Source organism: Saccopteryx bilineata, chromosome 7, assembly GCF_036850765.1.
Source record: "Saccopteryx bilineata isolate mSacBil1 chromosome 7, mSacBil1_pri_phased_curated, whole genome shotgun sequence".
Taxonomy (NCBI): Eukaryota; Metazoa; Chordata; class Mammalia; order Chiroptera; family Emballonuridae; genus Saccopteryx; species Saccopteryx bilineata.
Genome location: NC_089496.1, coordinates 79,680,596 through 79,704,648, shown reverse-complemented (window position 1 = coordinate 79,704,648; position 24,053 = coordinate 79,680,596). Strand labels below are relative to the sequence as shown.

Genomic DNA, 24,053 nt, shown 5'->3' with positions numbered 1-24,053 from the left:
GAGATAACACTCTGTCTACTGAGCCATTTGGCCAGGGTCTATTTATCTTTTTTCTCAATTGGAATACACACATATACACATTTATATGTCATAGTTTGAAATGGAATCTCTAGCTAATAAACAAAGGCTATAAGTATTTAAATTTACCTTTTCTATTTTATTGTAGGAAGGTATGATGAAGAAGAATGGAAAGTACTAAACATATCAGGATGCCTAAAGAGACTTAACCTTATTTGGAATATCAAAAGAGATGTTTTTCTACATTAGGTTATCATCAGAATAGTAACTATGTTATTCTTTATTGTATACACTAGTCATACATTGTTTTCATATTAGAAGTTCATTTCTCAAGGAAGAATATAGTGCAATATTTTTTAAACAATTTGTTAATATGTATCTAAAGCCTTAATGTTATAGCTTTTAACCAAATTTATTTTCTTTAGAAATAGGGCTTAAATAAACAATCAGTTTGTAAAATAGTGAAAACAAATCTTCTGCTACACAAGAAAGGGTCAATTAATTGCATCAAAATTTGTATGGAATATCTTCATTAAACATTAAATAGAGTGTCATTAAACATAGTGCTTTTGAAATACTTTTAATGGCAAGAGAATGTCTTTATTTAATGTTAAAGATGTGCTCTTGGCCTGTATAAATTGAGGTGAAAGATACTTTGTTCTTTGATTTGGTCAACAAGTTTTTATCTTTATGTTTCAGGCCCAATGGCTGGGTTACAAAAATGAATATAGTCCTAATCTGAAAGCTATTCTAGGAAAGATGTGCAAACAGGTAATTACACTAAAGTATGAAGAATGTTGCAATAGAGGAATGTGTGTGCTAGAGATATATGAAGGAGAAAATGGGCAGTTCTGCTCACATGGTCAGGGAAAGCTGCAAAGAGATGACATCTGGTTCTAAGGGGTGAGTAGAAGAGTTTATCAAGAAGTACAAAGATATTTCAGGCAGAAGGAATATGTGCAGAGGCATTAAAATATAAGCATGGTTTCATCCAGGAACCTGTAGTAGTTTGGTATAGTTGGAAAGAAGAGTAAAAAATTAGGCTTGTATTTTATCCTCTTGGCGAGGGAAAGGTAATTACAAGAGTTTTAGGAAGGGTCATTACATGGTAAAATTGTGTTTGAATGATTACTCAGGCTTTAGTATGGAGGCCACATTTAGAAGGGTACTAGATGGGAGATAGGCTGTCACTGCCATAATTTAGGTGAAGTATCATTTTACTGGCTGGAATGAAGAGGGGTTGTCAAGCAGAAATTTAGGGGGCAGAATTAATAAGTTTCAGTGACCAATTGAACTTGTTCCTCAGTGAGGAAGAAGGGAAGGGACAAATTCCTGTTGAGATTCCTAACTTGAGTGACTGGATGGAGGGTAGTGCTTTAAATAGGATAAAAAGTAAACGAGGAATAAAGGCGAAGCATGTTTGTGGGAGAAGAGGTTCTCTATGATCCTCAGATAGAGAAGCTATTATTAAATAGTAGTTTGAGCTTAGCAAGAAGATTTGATCTGGAAACCTACGTAGTGATGAACTTGATTTCCCGGGTCATGAACATAACATTGCCCAGGGAGATTGTAGAATTAGGAGAACCCTGGGGAATGCTGTAGTTAGTGGCCAGGAGACCAAGAAGAAACTTGAAAAGTGTAGAACCAGGAAAACTGTGTCTTCAAAAAATGGAATAGTGTTATGTCTTCTACCGCTGTGTAACAAATTACCACAAGCTTAGTGCCTTAAAACAACACTCATTTATTAACTTATAGTTCTGTAGGTAAGAAGTCTGGTACAGCATGACTGGGTTCTTTGTGCACTGTGCCATATCCATTTCAAGCTCATTCATGTTGACAGAATTGCAACTAAGATTCCTGTTTTCCTTCTAGCCTGGAATCTTGGAGGAAGACTGTCTTAGAAATCTGTTTGCTACAAGTGTTTTATAAAGGATGAATGGCAAATGAAATAAATTAAGGACTGAAAAGTGTCAGTTGGTAGGTAATTGGTAACTTGAAGATCAGTAGCAAGAGCAATTTTAGCAGGATGGTAGAGGCAGAAGCTAGATGCATGCAGTCAGTTTGGTAGTCAACTCGAAGTAATAACTTACAGTTAGGATTTAGAAGTTTCTTTCAAATAGCCTGACTGGAATGGAAAGGAGAAATAATTAATGAACTAGGTCTCAAGGAAACTAGAAGGAGTGGATTTTAAGACTACAGATGGAGAGATTACCGTATTTCCCCATGTATAAGACTTTCCAATGTATAAGACGCACCTTAATTTTGGGGCCGGCCCTAAATTTGGAAAAAAGACAACAAGTGTGAAAAAGCGGGAAATGCAAGTAAAAAAAACAACACACAACCACTGTATAAGACGCACCCAATTTTTCGAACTCAGATTTTTCGGAAAAGGGTGCGTCTTATACATGGGGGAATACAGTAATTGCGGAACTGCATGGGAACTCGGCTTCCTCTGAGATAGGTGAGATTTTGGAATTGCTATCTCGTGGCTAGGAGAACTTTGATACAATTGTTGAATGAATGAATGAACTAAAAAAGTAAATGGACAGAGAGGCAAGACACATAAAACCCCCCTGGTGCTCTCCATATTGCCTTCCAAACCACACCTGCCTCCCCTGGCTCCCTTTCGCTCCCTTCTCTGGTTCTGTTCTCATTCTGATCTAGAATTGCTTAACGGGTCCTCACTCAGATGATGTAGACTTTCTGTTTAGACTTTAATAATCTAAAATCTTCCTAGGTTACCTGGGAAATATCAAATTTACCATAGTTGACCAAAATTATTCCCCTACCCCCAGATTTTGTAGTCTTTGAAGTGAAGGGATTTCATCTTTGCTTTTAGTGCAGCAGGCAGAGTTCTGGCACAAAGGAGGCCCTCTCTTTATTTCTTTGTCTTAGGCAGGGGTCCCCAAACTTTTTACACAGGGGGCTAGTTCACTGTCCCTCAGACTATTGGAGGGCTGGACTATAAAAAAACTATGAACAGGCCCTGGCTGGTTGGCTCAGTGGTAGAGCGTCAGCCTGGCCTGCAGGAGTCCCAGGTTCGATTCCCGGCCAGGGCACACAGGAGAAGCTTCTCCACCCCTCCCCCTCTCCTTCCTCTCTGTCTTTCTCTTCCCCTCCCGCAGCCAAGGCTCCATTGGAGCAAAGTTGGCCTGGGCGCTGAGGATGGCTCTGTGGCCTCTGTCTCAGGCGCTAGAATGGCTCTGGTTGCAACAGAGCAACGCCCCAGATGGGCAGAGCATCGCCCCCTGGTGGGCGTGCCGGGTGGATCCTGGTCGGGTGCATGCGGGAGTCTGTCTGACTGCCTCCCCGTTTCCAACTTCAGAAAAATACAAAAACAAAACAAAACAAAACAAAAAAAACAACAAACTATGAACAAATTCCTATGCACACTGCACATATCTTATTTTAAAGTAAAAAAACAAAACAGGAACAAATACAATATTTAAAATAAAGAACAAGTAAATTTAAATCAACAAACTGACCAGTATTTCAGTGGAAACTATTCTCCTCTCACTGACCACCAATGAAAGAGGTGCCCCTTCCGGAAGTGCTGCGTGGGATGGATAAATGGCCTCAGGGGGCCCGCATGTGGCCCGTGGGGCCGTAGTTTGGGGACCCCTGATCTTAAGTGACTCAGACTTAAGGCTCTTCTTCTTATTTGGCCAGAATGTACTATTTAAAAAAAAATTTTTTTTTATTTATTCATTTTTTTAGAGAGGACAGGGAGAGACAGAGAGAGAGAGAGGAGAGAGACAGAGAGAGAAGGGGGGTTGGAGCTGGAAGCATCAACTCCCATATGTGCCTTGACCAGGCAAGCCCAGGGTTCGAACCGGCGACCTCAGCGTTTCCAGGTCGACACTTTATCCACTGCACCACCACAGGTCAGGCCAGAATGTACTATTTTTTCCCCTCTTTACCCTACAATAGATAACTAACCTTTACAAATACATGCACATATTTTATAAATTTAATGGAAGTATAACAACACTGCAGAAAAGTGCATAAATTGTGTTTTCTATTTGCAAAGTAAACACACCTGTGTAACAGCACCCAGTTCAAGAAACAGAATATTTTACCAGCATCCCTGCAATCCCCTTTTGTGTCCCCTACCAATCATTTTTCTGCAAAGGTAACCACTGTGCCGACTTCTAACCCCATAAATTAGTTGTTTTTCTTTCCTCTTAAAACTTTTTTTTAATGAAAATGGTAAAATTTTAATCTTAATTTACAGGATGCTGCAAAATACGAAATTCCATAAAAAATAAGAAATCTGTTGAGAGGAGAAGCTTCATAACAGTATATACAGTTTGGACCTGTCCAAGTATAGTTTAATTGTAAAAAGAGCTACCATAACAAGCTACATTTAAAAAGAGTTCTTAGTAGAGAAACAGTAAGATGAAGTTATACCAAATATAGTACACAGCAAACAACATTTTATGCCTCAGCTGCAGAGTCTAAAATTTACAGGTCCCAGGAGTGCCATCCTGAACTTGAAACAGACAGTAATCGGAGGTAGATTCTGGCACATTTTGATCTTCTTCCTCTACAGAGAAATACTTCTCAATCAAGTTTTTTTAAAAAAATTATTGTGTTTGCATAGATTCTAGTGTCCCCCTGAATATATCCTCCCCTCCCCCGTGTTTCCCAGTACATCTCCCCTGTCCCGCTCTCCATAACACCCCCCACCTTCCCTCTAGGATTTGCTTTTCTGCTCTCATCCCATCCTATCATCGTATCATCCCCTTTCCCTCTGTCCGCTTTCCTTCTGGATCCTTTGATCTCCCTCTGTCTCTATTCCGTTCTTCAGTTCATATTGTTCATCGGATTCCTCAAATGAGTGAGGTCATATGATATTTTTCTTTCTCTGCCTGGCTTATTTCACTTAACATAATAGTTTCCAGGTCCATCCATGTTGTCGAAAAAAGTAAGATTTCCTTCTTTTTCATGGCCCGATAGTATTCCACTGTGTGTATGTACCACTGCTTTTTAATCCACTCGTCCACTGACAGACACTTGGGCTATTTCCAGATTGTTGCTATTGTGAACTATGCTGCCATAAACACGGGGGTGCATTTCTTCTTTTGAATCAGTGATGTGGTGTTCTTGGGATATATTCCTAGAAATGGGATGGCTGGGTCAAAAAGCAGTTCCATTTTTAATTTTTTGAGGAATCTCCATACTGTTTTCCACAGTGGCTGCACCTGTTTGCATTCCCACCAGCAGTGCAGGAGGGTTCCCTTTTCTCCATATCCTCGCCAGCACTTACTCTGTGTTAATGAGCGTCATTCTGACTGGTGTGAGGTGATATCTCATTGTGGTTTTAATTTGCATTTCTCTATTTATTAGTGATGTTGAACATTTTTTCATACGCCTGTTGGCCATCTGTATGTCCTCTTTGGAGAAGTGTCTATTCATTTCTTTTGTCCGTTTTTGGATTGGATTGTTTATCTGCCTGGTGTTGATTTTTACAAGTTCTTTACAAATTTTGGTTATTAATTCCTTATCAGACGTATTGTTGAATATGTTCTCCTATTGTGTGGTTTGCCTTTCCATAAATTAGTTTTATTAGAACTTTACATAAGTGGAATCATATAGTACGTACTCTTTTGTGTTTGGCTTCTTTCATTCTACATTGTATTCATGCAATTCATCTATGTCGTTCTATAGAGTTGGAGTTTATTCATTATCTTTGCCTTATGATATAATGGAATATATCATACAAAATCTATAAATATATATAAATCTACAAATATAATATATATAAGTATATAAATCTATCACAAATTTACTTATATACTATATTGTAGATGGGTATTTGGGTTGTTTCCAGGTTTGGGCTATTATGAATAATGATGTTTTGCACATGTCTTTTGGTGAACATGTTTACATTTTTATAAGGTATAGTTCTACATGCAGAATTACTGGGTCATGAGGTATCTGAATTTTGCTTTAGAAGACCTTGCTATATAGTTTTGCAATGTGGTTGTATAGTTATACTAAATTATGATTCCACCAGCAGTATTTGAGAATAAGTTGCTCCCACATCCTTCCTAATGTGTGGCATTGTCTGCCTTTCCAATATTAGCCATTCTGTTTTTATTTGTATTTCTGTTCTTTTTTTTAATTTTTATTCATTTTAGAGAGGATAGGGAGAGACAGAGAGAGAGAGAGAGAGAGAGAGAGAAGGGGGAGGAGCTGGAAGCATCAACTCCCATATGTGCCTTGACCAGGCAAGCCAAGGGTTTTGAACCGGCGACCTCAACATTTCCAGGTCGACGCTTTATCCACTGCGTCACCACAGGTCAGGCTATTTGTATTTCTTTGATGATTAGTTAGGTAGGGTACCTTTTCATATGCTTTTTGGCTCTTTTGATATATACATATATATACCCACACGTATATATATATATATACACGTGTGGGTATATATACTTATATATACATACATATACATATATGCACACACATGTACACACATATACATATATATATACATGTTTTGTTTTGTTTTATTTTTAGAGAGAGAGAGACAGATAGAGACATACAGACAGGAAAAGAGAGAGCTGAGAAACATCAACTTGTGGTTGTGGCACTTTCATTGTTCACTGATTGCTTTCTCATGTGCCCTGACCAGGAGGCTTCACCTGAGCCAGTGACCCCTTGCTCAAGCCAGTGACCTTGGGCTTAAGGCAGAGATCATAGGGTTATGTCTATAATCCCATGCTTAAGCAGGCGACCCCACGCTCACTGGTAAGCCCATGCTCAAGCCAGAGACCTCGGGGTTTCAAATGTGGGTCCTCAGTGTCCCAGACTGATGCTCTATCCACTGCACCATCTTTAGATATCTTTTGTTGAAGTCTCTTGCCCAGTTTTCGTTGGAATGTCTACTGTTATTAATTTGCAAGGGTTCTTTGTATATTCTGATACAAGCCTTCTGTTGAAAAAAAAATTGCCTATATTTCTCCCATTCAGTGAAATTTTCACTCCCTAATTCTGGCTTTTGGTAAACAATTGTTCTTAATTTAGTTTATTAATTTTTGCTTTATAGTTATTGCTTTTGTGATGTTAAAGAAGTTGTTGCCTGCTCTAATGTCATGAAAATATTCCATGTTCTTTTAAGACTTTATTGTTTACCTTTTACATTTAGACCTACAATCTGGAGGTGTGATAAGGGTGAAGTTCTCTTTTTTTGCTCTATGGATATTCAGTTGAATGCAATATCCTTTATTAAAAAGACCATCCTTCTGCTACTCCAGTGCTACTGTTTTCATAAGTCTGGTGACCACACATATGTGGATGTTTCTGGACTTTTTATTTTGTTCTGTTTGTCTATCTTCCTATCCTTGGGCCAATAGCTACATAGTCTAATTACTATAGCTTTATAATAGGTCTTGATATCTGGTTGTGTAAGTCCTATAGATTTAGTTATTCTGTGCTACCTTGATTGCCTTGGCATTCTTGGCCCTTTGCATATAAATGTAATTTTAATTCAACATTTATTGAATATCTATTTATTATGTGCTGGGCATAGTGATGTTGGGAATATAGCTGTCAACAAAGTAGGCCTAGTCCTTTAGAGTTGGGAACATCACTCACATAGAGGGAGATGAGAAGAGGACCTACAGTAGAGCCCTGAAAACCCCACTATTTAAAGTCAGACTCTGGTTTCTCTTCAGATCACATCAATCTTTTGCCCTTTTTTTAAAAAAATCAGTTAGCAAAGAAGAGAGAGAGAGAGAGAGACTCCAAATGTAAGAAAATCAAGAAAGAACAGCATGAAAGAAGCCAAGGGAAGAAGGCATATTCAGAAAGTGTGGTCAGTAATGTTAATGTTGCTGCAAGGTCAAGCAAGATAAAGCCTGTCCAAACATCCATGGACTTAGCTCTTAGTGGCTGTTGTGAACTTAATGATGCAGTTTCTGTGTGGGGGTGGGGTATGTGTCTTTATTAGATTGTAAAATCTTAGGTGGGAACAAAGTTCCCTGTTTAATTAGTGCTTAGTGAATGTTATTTCACAATGATAATCAAATGATCTTCATACTGCTGAACATCATGAGGGCCAAGATGGTTTTCTATATTATACCAACCTCTTTTCATATTTATTTTTGCAGCTGATGAAAAAGTAATTGTTCTTCTAAATGGAGAATAATTTAATACATACTCCAACTTTGGCTGTTTTAGATAATCAAAAACTGTTTTACCCATTCTATCATTTATTCATTCATCCATCCATTTATTCATTCATTTATCCATTTATTCATTTGGCAAGCATATATGGAGCAACCACCAAATACTAAGGACTTATAAGCATTTTGCTAGAGATATAAGTAGAGAAGGAAAGGAAGGTAGAAAGCCTAGAATAATTTATTTGACCCATGTATATTTTGATGAGTTATTTCTGCAATCTCTGTTTTTATATTTTTTCATGACTAATCAAAGAGGGTGTATATGGTTAAGCTCTGTGACCTGAAGATAGAATTCTAGAAAGTGCTTACTTTCTGGTTAAATAAAAAACAAGATTATTATTATTATTTTTTGTATTTTTCTGAAGCTGGAAACGGGGAGAGACAGACAGACTCCCGCATGCCCCCGACCGGGATCCACCCGGCATGCCCACCAGGGGCGACGCTCTGCCCACCAGGGGGCAATGCTCTGCCCCTCCGGGGCGTCGCTCTGCCGCGACCAGAGCCACTCTAGCGCCTGGGGCAGAGGCCAAGGAGCCATCCCCAGCGCCCGGGCCATCTTTGCTCCAATGGAGCCTTGGCTGCAGGAGGGGAAGAGAGAGACAGAGAGGAGGGGGGTGGGGGGTGGAGAAGCAAATGGGCGCTTCTCCTATGTGCCCTGGCTGGGAATCAAACCCGGGTCCCCCGCACGCCAGGCTGACGCTCTACCGCTGAGCCAACCGGCCAGGGCCAAAAACAAGATTTTAGTAGAGAAGTTCTTTTCCTTTTTCGAGGGCCCTCCTATAGTTTATTGTTTGCTTGGTATTTACTTACACTTTGGTATTTATGTTTGAATCATTTTCTTTTTAGATTTGAGTGCTCGTTTTAGGGAAGGAATTACATTAATTACGGGCAGTGCTAATTTTTATTGTCATTTATCAAGGGTTAGGAGCCAAAGTTTATTTTTCTTTTTTTTATATTTTATTTATTCATTTTTAGAGAGGAGAGAGAGAGGGAGAGAGAGAGACAGAGAGGGAGAGAGAGGAGAGAGAGACAGAGAGAGAGAAGGGGGGAGGAGCTGGAAGCATCAACTCCCATATGTGCCTTGACCAGGCAAGCCCAGGGTTTCGAACAGGTGACCTCAGCATTTCCAGGTCGACGCTTTTTTTATTCACTGCGCCACCACAGGGCAGGCCAAAGTTTATTTTTCTTCACTGTGCAAAGTATTAGTGGATCTGCACTTAGGGTCAAATGAATTACCATATATTTCGCTCCATAAGACGCACCTGACCATAAGACACACCTAGGGTTTTAAGGAGGAAAATAAGAAAAAAAAATTTAATAAAATACCATATTTTTCACTCCGTAAGATGCATAGGCGTTTCCCCCTTCACTTTTGGGGGTAAAAAAGTGCGTCTTATGGAGCGAAAAATACAGTAATAAATGTCCAAGTAAATAATTTTCAAGCACACCTGAATAACTTAAGAATTTCTACTTTACCAATAAAATTTTAACATTAATTTCAAATTACTTTTTAAAATCAAGACTTTGTAAGGACTTTATGAGAGTTTTTTTTTTTGTTTGTTTGTTTTTACTTTTAATACTTGAAAATGTTTTCAGAAAATAAGATTAACCTTGAGTTGTTCCTCACAGGCTCTGGATCACAAATGGGAAGTATAGCACCTTGGCAGAAGTGAAGCTTGCTTAGGAGGGTGAAGGAAGACCAAAAAAAAAAAAATAATAATAATAGAGAATACAAATTAAATTCATAATAGGAATAAGAAAATCATTAGTTCTTTAAAAACGGCTTTTGGCAGATTGATTTGAAATGATTTTTCCTCTTAAATTGTTAACTTTTTTTCTGTAGGAATAACTCAAGACTACTAACAGCTGCAAGTTGATAGTCTCTGATAATACATTAGTTCTAACTGGTGAATAGGGGAAATAGAAATTTAAGACAATTTTAAATGATGCTTATCATTTTTAATTCCAACTTCAATCAGCATAGTCATCAACTGACATTTACTCTGAACCCTTTGGGTGAATGGCATTGAGCCAAACCCCACAAGAAATAATATCTTCTGCCTACGTGAGCAAACTAGTAGTTGAACTATTGCTTTCAGAAGCGATAGAAAATAACGGTTGATATTAATATGTTGTGAGATTCTGGCCTTGGATTCATGATATTAAAATAGGAAAACTGTATACTAAAACTTATTTTAAAAAAATAGAAACTGAATCTACTTTCTGTCTTGAATAAAGAAGTGATTGCCCTATGCAGTGAAATACTAAACATGTTTTAAAATATTTGTAATATTTCACCAAATATTACTTTAGCTTAAAAGAGTTGAATTTTATTTAATGGAGCATTGTATGAGTAATGCAAGATAAACTTTCATTTTGACAAGTAAAATATGGAGGTGAGTTGATTCAGGGAATATCAGGTAAAATATTAAAATAAGTGTTCTGTGCTTTCTTGAAAAGTCAAATACAAAGAAGTATTGGTGGTAAAGATGTCAGAAATTTGTAACTGAAACTTTCTTTTACCTGACCCCCACGGTTAATATCACATTTAATATTAAGGTATTTCTTATTCTACAATATTAAAAATATCTTTTACATATGGTCAGATTTTAAGTATTTATCTTTCCTTTTCAGCCGCCCTCCTTTTCTTATACCTCCCCACCCCAATCTCTTTTGGTCCGGTAGAGTGCCTATTGCTATATAGTCATTACTGGTTTAATACCATTTAAGGTAGCTCCACTGGGTTTATTTATTTTGAGTCCTATAATACAGTTTCTCTTTTAACCTGGCTTCCTAAATCAATTTGACAAACCGTTTTATTTTTTCCTTTTATTTATTTCAACAACTCGTGATTTAGATCGGCTAGGAAGATATAATGTAAACCCGGTACAACCTCTTTCCTTTGGAATCAGTATTTCCGAGGCTTCCTCCTTTTCTGGCTGAACGTGCTTAAGTCAGGCAGAGTACCTTGTGAAGGACTTCAGCCCCCACAGTTCCGTGTTTGCGCATGCCCACTCTTCTTACAGTTGTCAAAGTGCTTTTGCCAGACCGGTCACATAATCAACCTGAAAGAAGAAAATAAATACTGTACACTTTTAAATTTTATCGATCCTTAAAAACTGGACATTCAAAGGTAACTGCTACTAAGAATTTGTTACTTGAGATTGGATGATTGCATGTAAAGGAAGATCTATTGTGTGTGTGGTGGGGGAGGGGAAGGAGGTATCTATTTCTCAGACTTTGCCGTAAATAAGAAAAAAGAAAAAAACAAAACAAAACAAAAAAACCCCGACCCAAACAAACAAACTATACAAGCAGTCACTGAAAGACAGTGCATATTAACTTTATAAATGTTGTCTTAATCTATTGCTTACCTTTTGTTTAAAGGGTCTTATTTATTAAAGATGGGTCTTGACCTTGACAGAGTGAATTTATGCAGAAAGTGAAATTTATATCTTTAAGGAGTGTTGCTCATGATATGATAAAAAATTTTAAATTCAGTAAATATATTAATTACAGCCTTTATAAAATATTCTTAGTCCATCTTACTTTCTGGCTTTTTTGCTATAGTACAGCATTATATTTTCCACCAAAAGCATGTAGTTTACACTGAAGGCAGTAACAAAAAGCATTTATACAAGCATTGGAAAAGCTGAGTGATATTGAAATTAGTATCAAATGCTATTTCGGCCATGATGATATGGCTATTGTAAAGACAATTTTAGCCCACTGGAAGCATATCAAGCCCCAGCTTATAATGGTTTACTGCAGCACTGCTTAAACCAAATATGAAAATTTCTCTTTCTAACACCATTTTTTTGGCAGAACTTGTGAATCCTAGCTTTGCTTGCCTCTTTGTGTCATATTTTTAAGTACCGATCAAAGCACTGTTTTAGACCAAGGGAACTAAGGAACATAAAATCAATCTTAAGTAGATTTTTATTGGTAGTAGCTGGCAATTTGTGATGTATGTCATATTGGGTTGGGTTTCTTGGGGGGGGGAGAAAGTAGAAAAGAGAGTAAAGTGGCTGTGAAGCATTTCCTTGAGACCACTATTTTGTCAATTTATGAAACTTTAAAATGAAAGGTTAACCATTTTTTTCTTATTTTAAATTACAGTTGATGTACAATATTATATTAGTTTCAAGTACAGAACCCCATGATTAGACATAATAATTTAAAGATAGTCTTTAATAAAATAGAACTAATTTTAATCCTATTTCTGGGTCTGACATAATTTTGCTTAATAGTTAAGTGCGTTAGCACTTCCTTTTCCCAATACAATTTCTTTACAAGTTATTATTATGAGTACATCCAAAGGCAGAGCGTCTATATCTATTTGAATGCCCTTTCACAAGTGTCCTGAGAAAGTGCTGCTCTGTATCTGAGTTAATTAAGTAACTGCATTAAATATATTAATAACTTTGTTGCTATTATACTGAATCATCATCTAAAAATAATTATATGTTTGGTCATATGCTTCTTTAACATTTCAAAATATTTGTTTTGAGGGTCTCAGCCCTGTGTTATTATTAATATACAATATTAAATACAATTAACATGTTCTAAGTGATAACTATGTGTATGGAAATCTGGTTTTGCGTGATTACTATTTTCATCCCTGAATGAGAAAACTCACAGTAGGCAGAGGTGAATATAGTCCTATGCAAAATGGAAAATACCATACACTCCTTATATGGCTAAATGAAGTAGTGATGGTAATACACTATAATTACAATGTATGAGAATTTGGGACTTTGCACTCTGCTATTTTTAACACTTTTGATAGCATGTTAATTCAGGGTCTTCAAACCATCATCTTTCACTGCTAATACTAGTGGTAAGAGTGTCTTCTAAATTTGCCGAAGTCTTGTGACCAAGGCAGCAGCAGCAGGATTCAAAAATGAAAATCTGGCAACTCCCAGAATTATCTTAACTTTCTACTTAAATCACAGTATTTTTTTTAAAAATGCCCCACCCAATCTCACACTCAGTGTCTGTCAGTCTCTCTCTCCCTCTCTCTGACCTCAAATCCAGCCAGTCTCTCTCTTTCTCTGACCTCAAATCTAAACACAACATTTCTCCACTCTGCAGAGAAATTCTCAGGCTCCTGTTGAGACCTGAACCACTGAGATGCCAAAAATCTCGTGCAGCAGAATTGGAGACAAGAAAATTGGGGAATAAGCAGAAAAACCCCAATCCTTAGTAACAAGGAGCAAGCACTTCCAGACGTTTCAGTAGATTTTTACCTCTTTAAAAACGGTGGTTTTTCCTGCCTCCTAACAAAATGGAGTAGCTGCAGCTACTGGGAGGCCAGAGAATGATTGTGCAGCTGAGTCCTCCTCTTAACAAATGCCAAGGATTTCCTCCCTCGTGGTTCGCTGCTGCTAAATGAAACAATTACCAACGCTAGAAGGCAGTTTGCTAATCAGGAGGGATAAGACTGCCGTTTCTTTAAAGTGCCAGAATGGAGAAGGGGGAAGAAAGGGTCGTGTGCGGTGTCTTTTTAACCTTGCTGAAGGACGCAGCAGTATTTATTGACGTATGCAAATAACTAGGGGAGGGTGGTGCTTGGGAAAAAACAGGAACCAGAATCAGTTTCTCATTGCAGGGTGAACGCTCTTAGTTCCGGTGAAGGGAAAAGAGACGTGGCGAAATTGCTGTCTTTCTGTCTTATAAGCATATCTCTCACTAATACAGAAAGGAACCAAGACATCAGAAAGGGTGAAGACGCTCTCCCAGTATTTTTAGAGACCTTGCGCGAGCCCTCCCACCCCAGGCCGACCTGTTCTTCTAAATGGGAGATTATGGATTTGCATTGCAATTGGCTAGTAGCGGAGGCACTGGATTTTCGCAAGTAAAACACCCGCCCGCTTCAGCGAGGGGCATTAACGATCACGTTGACAATAACGCATCTCTCTTTTTTCCCGTTTCAGCTGCGCAAACCATGCAGGATGATTTACTGATGGACAAAAGCAAAACCCAGCCCCAGCCCCAGCAGCAGCGGCAGCAGCAGCAGCCCCAGCCTGAGCCCAGTGCAGCCGAAACCCCGTCCACGCCCCTCTCGGCAGAGACCCCCAAACCGGAGGACAGCAGTGCAGTGCCGGCCCTTAGCCCTGCCGCGGCGCCGCCGGCCCCCAACGGCCCCGACAAGATGCAGATGGAATCGCCGCTCCTGCCGGGCTTGAGTTTCCACCAGCCTCCTCAGCAGCCGCCGCCTCCACAGGATCCTGCGGCGCCGGGTGCGTCGCTGTCGCCGTCCTTCGGCAGCACCTGGTCCACGGGAACCACGAACGCGGTGGAGGACAGCTTCTTCCAGGGGATCACCCCAGTCAACGGGACCATGCTCTTCCAGAACTTCCCGCACCACGTCAACCCAGTCTTCGGAGGTACCTTCTCCCCGCAGATCGGCCTGGCGCAGACCCAGCACCACCAGCAGCCGCCACCTCCCGCGCCGCAGCCGGCGCAGCCCGCGCAGCCCCCGCAGGCGCAGCCCCCGCAGCAGCGCCGGTCGCCCGCCAGCCCCAGCCAGGCGCCCTATGCGCAGAGGAGTGCCGCTGCGGCTTACGGCCACCAGCCCATCATGACCAGCAAGCCGTCCTCATCCTCGGCTGCAGCAGCCGCCGCGGCCGCAGCTGCCGCCTCGTCTGCCTCGTCCAGCTGGAACACGCACCAGAGCGTGAACGCCGCCTGGAGCGCGCCTTCTAACCCCTGGGGCGGCCTGCAGGCGGGTCGGGACCCTCGGCGCGCGGTTGGCGTGGGCGTAGGCGTCGGCGTCGGGGTGCCTTCACCGCTCAACCCCATTTCGCCGCTCAAAAAGCCCTTCTCCAGCAATGTGATCGCGCCGCCCAAGTTTCCCCGCGCGGCCCCGCTCACCTCCAAGTCCTGGATGGAGGATAACGCTTTCCGGACCGATAATGGTAACAATCTGTTGCCATTTCAGGTAACGCTCCAGTGCACCTGCACACGCCTTTCTCCTACCCCGCTTACTTTGCCCCTTCTTCCCTGCCTTTTTATTGTCCACTTATTAAAAAGATTCATCAGCCGTCTACCCCCTACAAAGCCTCCAGTTCACTGGGGCTTATTCCATTCTGAGAACATTGTTTGTGACTGCTCAAAGATGCGTGTTTATGCATCCTGAGAAGATTGAAAAGGGCCTTTTTCTTTTAGTTTATGTTTTCTTCACCGTGCTTGTGCCTCTTATTTTGACCTTCTTTGACAACTGAAGCTGCAAGTGTATGGCAAGGTGCCTGCATCGTCCCAGGATGAGTAGGCGGAGATTCCTGTAGTTTTAAGGTACTAGCTGCACATTACAGATTATGCAATTCCAGGCTCAGAGTGCCGGCAGAAAGTCGTCCACTCCTAAACCACCCGGTCTCTACCCTTGAAGAGGTTACCAGCCCGAGTGGTACTGTTTCAGACAGTTGCATATGCTTAATTAAACTAATGTGAACACATGTGTTTATGTCTGGCTAAGGTGCTGGCATCATTAATAGCAATCAGCATATTGCCCCTGCCGGGAAAATTATGAGTGTGAAATTCCAATAACCACCGGAACTATATCAGGGATCAAGATGGAAGACTGGAAATTCTAGGGGTAACCTTTCCTATGTTACCTAGAAGAAGGTCTTAGAATTTTTTTTCCTCAGGAAAGAGACAATAGGACGCGACCTTCAGAGCCATATTGCAATGGAGTCTATTTGCTAGCTAGCACTGAAATATTTAAAGCTGCAGTGTCCTTCAGTTGAGTTATTTAAGTAGACATTGCAGATCAATTACACCATTTGAAACTGGGCAAAGTGAAAGTCTTGCAACTTTAATGAAAAATGAGCCTTGTGTCTTGGTGTTAAATGCCAATGAAAAACTGAGGAAGTGCCCCAGACAAAAAAGGTTGAATGGAGTGTCCTTATTCTGTTCTTGCGTTCTGATCCAGCCCATGGCCACATAGGTTGGCAGTGTCCTGTACTCTTGAGTTGGAAGGGGGTGGTGAGGGTGAGTGTTCACTGGCAAACATCCTTCACGGATAAATTGATTTGACCATAAGCTTCTAGGCTCAGTTAAAAAAGAAAAAGGAGCCTGACCTGTGGTGGCGCAGTGGATAAAGTGTCGACCTGGAAATGCTGAGGTCGCCTGTTCGAAACCCTGGGCTTGCCTGGTCAAGGCACATATGGGAGTTGATGCTTCCAGCTCCTCCCCCTTCTCTCTCACTGTCTCTCTCTCCTCTCTCTCTCTCTTTCTCCTCTCTAAAAATGAATAAATAAATAAAATAAAAAAAATTAAAAAAAAAAAGAAAAAAAAAGAAAAAGGAAGTAGAGAAGAGGGCTTTGGATGAGACCCAATTTGTGTGGTCAAGGAAATGAAACAAATCCTTTGAGCATTGCTGAAAAATGGCAGAACCAACATTTGGCAGAGGTAGTTTAAAACATCAGGTGCAATTGGAGCCTTCATTTTATTGGTCTTGACATTTCAGATGTGATGTTTGGGTGGCTCCCATCCCTGAAGGAGGAGACAGGGTTATTGAGAAGCACATGATTCTCTAGGTTACAGCAAGGATTTTAAACCTTGACAGATCAAGGGAGTCTATGAAACCCATAAATTGTGTATGAGAGTTTTTAATGAGAGAGGATCTTAATGTTTTCACAGGCTTCTTCAGGAATGGATGATTTTATTTTATTTTTTACATATAAATTTATCGATTTTAAAGAGAAAAAGGGAGAGAGAGACAGAAACATCTATCTTTTTTTTTTTAATTTTATTCATTTTTTTAGAGAGGAGAGAGACAGAGAGGGAGAGAGAGGAGAGACAGAGAGAGAAGGGGGGAGGAGCTGGAAGCATCAACTTCCATATGTGCCTTGACCAGGCAAGCCCAGGGTTTCGAACCAGCGACCTCAGCATTTCCAGGTTGACTCTTTATCCACTGCGCCACCATAGGTCAGGCTCTATCTGTTCTTGTATGTGTTCTGACCAGGGATTGGACCCATAACCTTTGTGTGTCAGGACTACACTTTAACTAACTGAGCTAGCTATTCGGCCAGGGCAGGAATGGAAGATTTTAATAGTATGGTTTATTTTTTGCCATTCTAAAGTTTATGTAACAAAAATCTAGAGACCCAGCAAGATGAGATCATTTTGGTAGTAGAGAAAAGTAAGAATCTATTTTCTTGAATTTCTCTCTGCACTTATTTTTTGGGGGAAAGATGTAGGGCAGGGAGTCTACAAATGGTGGGAGAGCTCTTCTTTTTACTAAAAAGCATCTGCTTTTTCATAGTATTCTCTTTTCTAATAGACTATCTTTTTATTTTGAGGCTCCCAACCCAAGTCCAGTCTGAGAGGATAACCTCAAATCTGATAGGGAGGTTTAGGAGTTGAGAGCTGATGATTTATATACCTCAGTTATCTTTTTATAGGAGTTAAATTTAAATACAACTAGCTTTTGATTAATTATCCTTGGAAATGGGGTTTGGGGAGAGATTAAATCCATTAAAGTTCCCCCAAACAGACATTGACAAGTAGTGGGCTGTTTCTCAGCAGACCATTTACCAGCCCTGCTAATGATAGCCAGACGGACTGTGTTGAGTTTGGTCTCCTTGTCTTTTCATTGCTAATGGTACTATTGAACAGGCAAAGATGGCCAAAAGATTTGTAGAAGAGATTTGATTTAAAATTGAGCTTTGTGTATTTGACCACAGAATTACATGGACCTTGTCTCACTTTGTTTTCTTAAAATGGAGAGTTTTTGAAGCAATATTAGAGCCAGAGCAGAAGTAACTTGGATGTATTTTGGCTTGAAATATTATCAGACTGGGTTTGTGTTGATAAGAATATTAAGTGTGTTTGAAAAACAAAACACCTTGAGTCTTGTGTGGAGAATTTTATATGTTTGTACATTGATTTAAATCATTTTTCTACAAAAGGGAGAAAATATCTTAAGTTGTCCTAATGACTTTTAAAAGATGTTTATTTTGACAAATAGGATATTTTCTTTACATTGAAGAATTTATTTCATAAAATACCAATTTTATTTTTTTATTTCACAGACTCTTTGAGCTAAAAGGGGCTTTCAACAGTGATCTACTCTAATCCTATTATTTTTTAAAAATCCATGTACCCCTTTCTTTCCCCCTTCCCCAATGCTGCTCCACTTTGTTTTGCCAAACAATAGATGTTTTGGAGCTTTACTTTTGTGGTTTATATTGTAAAAGCAATAACTGTATTCAAATGTGGTTTTTCAAACTACATGCTTCCTTACTCCCTTCTCTCAGTTCTAACAAAGTTGATTGGTTTCCATGGGTTGGGGTGGCTGCCTTCTTAAGGATTACTTATACTATTTAAAAGCCTCTTCATTTCTTTCTTTCTTTTTATTTCTTACTTTTGGGGTGACATTGGTTAATAAAATTATATAGGTTTCCGGTATACAATTCTATAATACATCATCTGTATATTGTGCTGTGTATTCACAACCCCAACTCAAGCCACTTCATTTCTGTGCATAAGGAAATTCTGGTCTTGAGAGGTAGAGTGACGTAATTCAGGTCCTAGAGTTTTGGCTAATTCTGTCGATGTGCATTCTTAACTTCCCGGTAGCAATAGGGCTGTCAGAATTCATTTTAAGTCAGGTTCTCTTTGAATGAAATTAGTAACGGAACTTTCTAGTGAGGTTCTCTTCCTAGCCAGTGCCTCTTAGTGATGTACCTCCCACCCACAGAGGTCAAGAACGACACACTCCACTGAAGGATGTGTACAATGTGTCATTCTGTATTTATGTAAGACAGAGAAGCCTAGACATGGGAAAGGGCTAGAGCAGAGATGTTGCATGTATGTAGTGAATTGGGTTAAGTTGTCCAGAGAAGTTTAGAAGGGACTTTTGAGAGCACCTGTGCTACCACTCTGTTCATTTTCTGGAGAAGGAATTCAAGAGTCCCAATATGGGAAATGACTTGCCCAAGTTCAGGTGGGTAGTTGCTGTCAGAAGCAGGCTTTGGAGGCAGACTGCCTAGGTTCAGATCTCAACTCTGCCAGTTACTGGCTTCGTAATGATGAGCAAATTATGTATAATTGTTGACTCTCAATTTCCTCATCTGTAAAATGGGCATAATAATTCCTTGCTACATATGCATTCAAATGAGAAACTGCATTTAAAGTTCTTAGCAGAGTGCTTAGCCTGGAATAAATAACCATATAAATACTGGGTTACGGTTATTATTATTATAATGATGACTCGAGGCTTTGCATGATATGGATTACCAATTTTTCCATACCATGCTCTCTGAATAACTCCAAACTTCTATATAATGTCATTTAGTCATTTGGTGGTAGCCTCTGGTTACTATAGCAATGTGGTAAGCCACCATTTATTTACCTATGGGGCCAGGTCCTGTGCCAAGCACTTTACCGGTAGTTTTTCATTGGAATTCCTTTGAGGTAAAGCACTATTATTATCCTCATCATACTGACAACTGAGGGTTAGTGCATTTATATTATTTGCGCAAGCTCACAGCCATTAACTGGTAGAGCTGGGATTTGAACCTAGGTAATTTGTCTCCAGAGCCAGAGGAGGCATATAATACCTTGGCTAGGACATCTCTTGAACCTCAGTTAACAGTGCGGTGTAGAAGCAAGAGACTTGGTTGAATCTGTACTTGACCTTATGATATACTCTGCAAATTCTGTTTTGAAAACTTTGTATTTATAGAAATGGAGGAAGAAAAATACAGTGCCTGTATGGAGACCACTACTTGGAGTCAATAGTAGACAATATTTTCCACTATTATTTATTTAGTTAGTTAGTTAATTTGTCTGTTTTTTAATATTATACTTTTGGGGGGGAAAATCAAATTATGTTCTGCTATCTGTCTGCATCTCTGCCTTTATCTCTCCCCTCTTCCTGCACCCCAAATTGAAAGTGGCTATATAGATTTTATATTTTCTAGCAGAAGTCTAGTTAAATGTAATTTAGTGTTAGTTTTCCTAGTGGATTATCTATAACAGAGAAACAAATTCCTTACTTGATGAATTCATGGGATTATAAATTATTTTAAAAAATAAATATGTCTATTTATAATAAATTTTGAGGAAATATTAGTGTTTTTCAACTTGTCCGTGTTCCTTTTTAAAAAATATCTTTTTAGGAAGTGATAGAAATTCTCTAACTTAGGCTTGCTTTTGAATAAGGATAGTATGACCTAGATTTAAAACTGGAGACTCTTGTGTAGTTGGTTTCTTAACTACTGTTCTAATGCAAAGCCACTTAAAGTCCACCCAACCCCACAGACTGTTTCAGAACATATTATGGCATGACTAATATGAGTGCCAGCAAAGCACTCTATCTCTATTCTATAGAAGAAAGGGGTCAGCTAGGAAATATTAGAAGGTTTTAGGCTACCAAAAACAATAATATAAACTGTTTACTTCAAAATTGTTTGTTGAAAAGTAGTTAGCTTTAAACTTTTTATGACCTTGCAGTAAGTTGACACTAAAGCGCTCTCTCAAAAATGTAATGTTTTTAGATGTTTTCTAAGATACAATTTTCTATTTAAGTAGTTTTCTCCATTGATTGGGTTATTTTTCCGTTTTTCAAGAGCTACATAAGGTGTCATACTTGTCCATCTGGAACTTGCCATTATTCAGGTGTTTTCTGTAGTGTTTTGGCTGCTGGCATGAAAAGATGAGGAATATAGCCACAGCTTTGTTTACTGCAGTATGAAAAGTTTGATTAAGCCTTGTGGATTTTACTGAGGAAGTGATGGAGGGAATATAGAGTAACGGACAGCTCATGAAGTGTGGAGTGAGAAAGATACTGGTTGAAGCCTCAGCTCTATCACTGGTGATTGGGGTCAAGTAGTTTAGCCAATGATTCTTTTCCCAGTCGATACAAATGGAGAGAGGGAACCTATCTTCTGGGTTAGCTTTATGAGAGAATATGTACAAAGTGTTCAGAAAAATTAGATACTGTTGTGGCTCTTAGATGCCTGCTTCACTACTAGTAATTATAGCTGTTCCTCAGTATGTATGGAAGATTAGTTCCAAGACCCCCTGTGGAAACCAAAATCTGTGGATGCTCAAGCTCCTTACGTTAAAAAAAAAAGGTACAGAACAAAGCATACAGTTGGTCCTCCATATCCACTGATTCCAAAACGCTGATAGAAAATACTGTTTTCAGCTCAGTGGTTAGAGTATCATTCCATACACCAAGGTGGCAGTTTCGATCCCTGGTCAGGGCATATAGAAGAATCAATCAATGAATGCATGAATAGGTGGAACAACAAACTGATGTTTCTATATCTCTCTCTTCCTTCAATAAATAAAAATTTAAAGGAAGGAAGGAAGGGAGGAAGGATAAATGGAAGGAAGGAAGGGAGAGAGAGAGAGAGAGAGAGAGAAAGAAAAGAAAGAAAGAAAAAGAAAATACTGTTTTGAGTCCTACTGTGGATACAGAGGACCAACTGTTTGGCCAGTTAGAGTTTATTATTATTATTATTATATTTTAATTATTAATTTTTAGAGAGGAGAGAGAGAGAGAGAAGGAGAAGGATCAGGAAGCATCAACTCCCCTATGTGTCTTGACCAGGCAAACCCCGGGGTTTCGAACCGGCAACCTCAGTGTTCCAGATTGATGCTTTATGCACTGCGCCACCACAGGTCAGGCCTGGCGAATTAGAGTTTAAGGGAGGAAATATTGTTGATAATCAATAGTTAAAAGTTAAACCCTAGTTCATGGCATCTGGAAGTGGAGAGGGGCTAGAAGGATGTGTCCAGTAGGAACAGAAGAGCAATGAAAGGCTCTTTATGTGTTATGGTGACTACCTGTCCTAGAAAGCCAGTCTGGTGCTCTGACAGCTAGGGAGTATAGGCTTATGTCATAAGGATGGTGTACATTTGTAACTACCTGCTTCTGCTCTGGCTGACTCACCAATGCAAGTGTCAGAATTTTTCTTGCTCTGAATCTTTAATTAGTGTTGGGAGAAATGCTTCAACTCTTAATTTCCTGAATGCTACAAGTGTAGATTTTGGTAGTTATGAATCTACAATGTTTATTTGAAGCTCCTTATCACCACTTCCCTGAAGACCATGCCTGGCTTTCTGTAGGGGCCCATGTGGTTGTGAGAGATAGAATTCAGTATACAGCCCCAAGTTAGGATCTCGAAAGCCGAGGAATATAGCTAGAGCTTCAAAGAGGCTTTCCCTGGGACATTGCTATGCTTGCAGTAGCCAGCTTTGCAAGGAAATTTCCACAGCTGGTCCTTACATCTTGTAGATGACTTACTTATTCTGTGGGTTTCTGCTTCAGTTCTCTTACAATTAGTTTTCATATCCTTTGGTGTTCTTTACAGGTGCTGAGCGTGTAAACTTCTTAATGTGAAATCATTCTCATATTTGCATTTTGACTTAACTTGAAATAGAAAAGTACTATTGAATTAAAACAATACAATAAATTAGCATCTTGGAATCAGGCCTACTTTCTCCAGAAGCACTATTATATAATTCTCAGAAATAATAAGTATATGATATGAATCCTTGTTGGCAGACTTTAGAGGAGAGAGATAGAAATGGGCACCAGACAGCCTTTATGTCATTTGAAGTTATCATAGAATTAATGTATATGAAGAGGAGGAAACATTGTGTACTGATTTTGTATGCATAAGACTGTGGTACAGCCAAATGTCTTCATTCCTCAAGCATTCAAACTTATTTCAAAGTCAGGATCAAGTACAAGAGAAGAAAAGAAACTCCCTATTTTTAGTAATACAATGCAACTAAATTAAATGGTCAATGCTACCAAATGAACCAGTATCTAGAAGTTCATGAGCACCTAACACTTAGTAGATGCTCAGTACATGAATGAATAAACATTAGACACAATTTGCTATAACTTTTTCTTTTCTACAATACAGTATACAGTACTTAACATTTTTGAGACACATTATTCATTACAGCATCTTTCTACAAGATGTACGTAGAATATGGAAACAGGTGAATGTACATAACGTCGTAGAGGACATCTTCAATTTGTAAAAAGAAAAGAAAAGCTGTGTTTCCAGGCTTTATGGACAATCCCTAGTTTCTGGGCTGTGACTCTGCACTTATAGGTTTGGTATGCCTAGAAGGAATCGGGGTTCTTGCTTTGACAGAAAATTTATTTTGGCCCCCAGTATATGGGAATACTAGCTTACATCCCGAGTTAAATTTTTCTTTATCTCTTCACTGTTAGTCATCTGTTTCTAATGGAGTTAATTTACTCTGTCATAATGATTGTTTTGTTCCTGACTTTCCAAATACCTTGACTTTCCAAATCAAGGTATTACTGTTAGCAGTGATCAGAATGAGGGTAAGAATAATTCTGACAATAGCACTTAAAAATATTAAGGAAAGAGTTCTTTGGTCTAAGAGAGTGGTCGGCAAACCGTGGCTCGCGAGCGACATGCGTCTCTTTGGCCATCTGAGTGTGGTGGCTCTTCCACAAAATACCATGTGCAGGCGCTACCTCAATAAGGAATGTACCTACCTGTATAGTTTAAGTTTAAAAAATTTGGCTCTCAAAAGAAATTTCAATCGTTGTACTGTTGATATTTGGCTCTGTTGACTAACCAGTTTGCTGACCACTGGCCTAAGAGGTTCTCAGAAGATAGGTGAGAGTAGGCCCACTCAGCCAGTCATTCATTTGAGGAATGTGAGATTGGAAAGCAGAGATGTAAAGGGCAAAAGATTATCTTAAATATATGGTAGGGTTTGGGGACTGATTAGGGATTGAAATACTTCAGAGGAAACATTTTAGTGATCTGACAATCTAACCCCCTACTCAGAGTCCAGGAGACCTAGTTCTTAGGTTTCAGATAAGGAGCAAGTAAA

The 24,053-nt window shown here is 39.3% G+C and overlaps 1 protein-coding gene across 10 annotated transcripts in view; it reads left to right on the top strand.

Moving 5' to 3' along the window:
- Positions 1–24,053, top strand: part of CPEB3 (cytoplasmic polyadenylation element binding protein 3) — a 219,865-nt gene that overhangs the window by 30,521 nt on the left and 165,291 nt on the right. For 3 of the 10 annotated variants that reach the window (XM_066239883.1, XM_066239882.1, XM_066239881.1), the window contains exon 1: positions 13,942–15,150. In XM_066239883.1, coding sequence (XP_066095980.1) covers positions 14,005–15,150 — 1,146 coding nt within the window. In that variant the 5' untranslated portion in view covers positions 13,942–14,004. The other 7 variants (XM_066239887.1, XM_066239886.1, XM_066239885.1 and 4 more) reach the window with 6 other exon arrangements.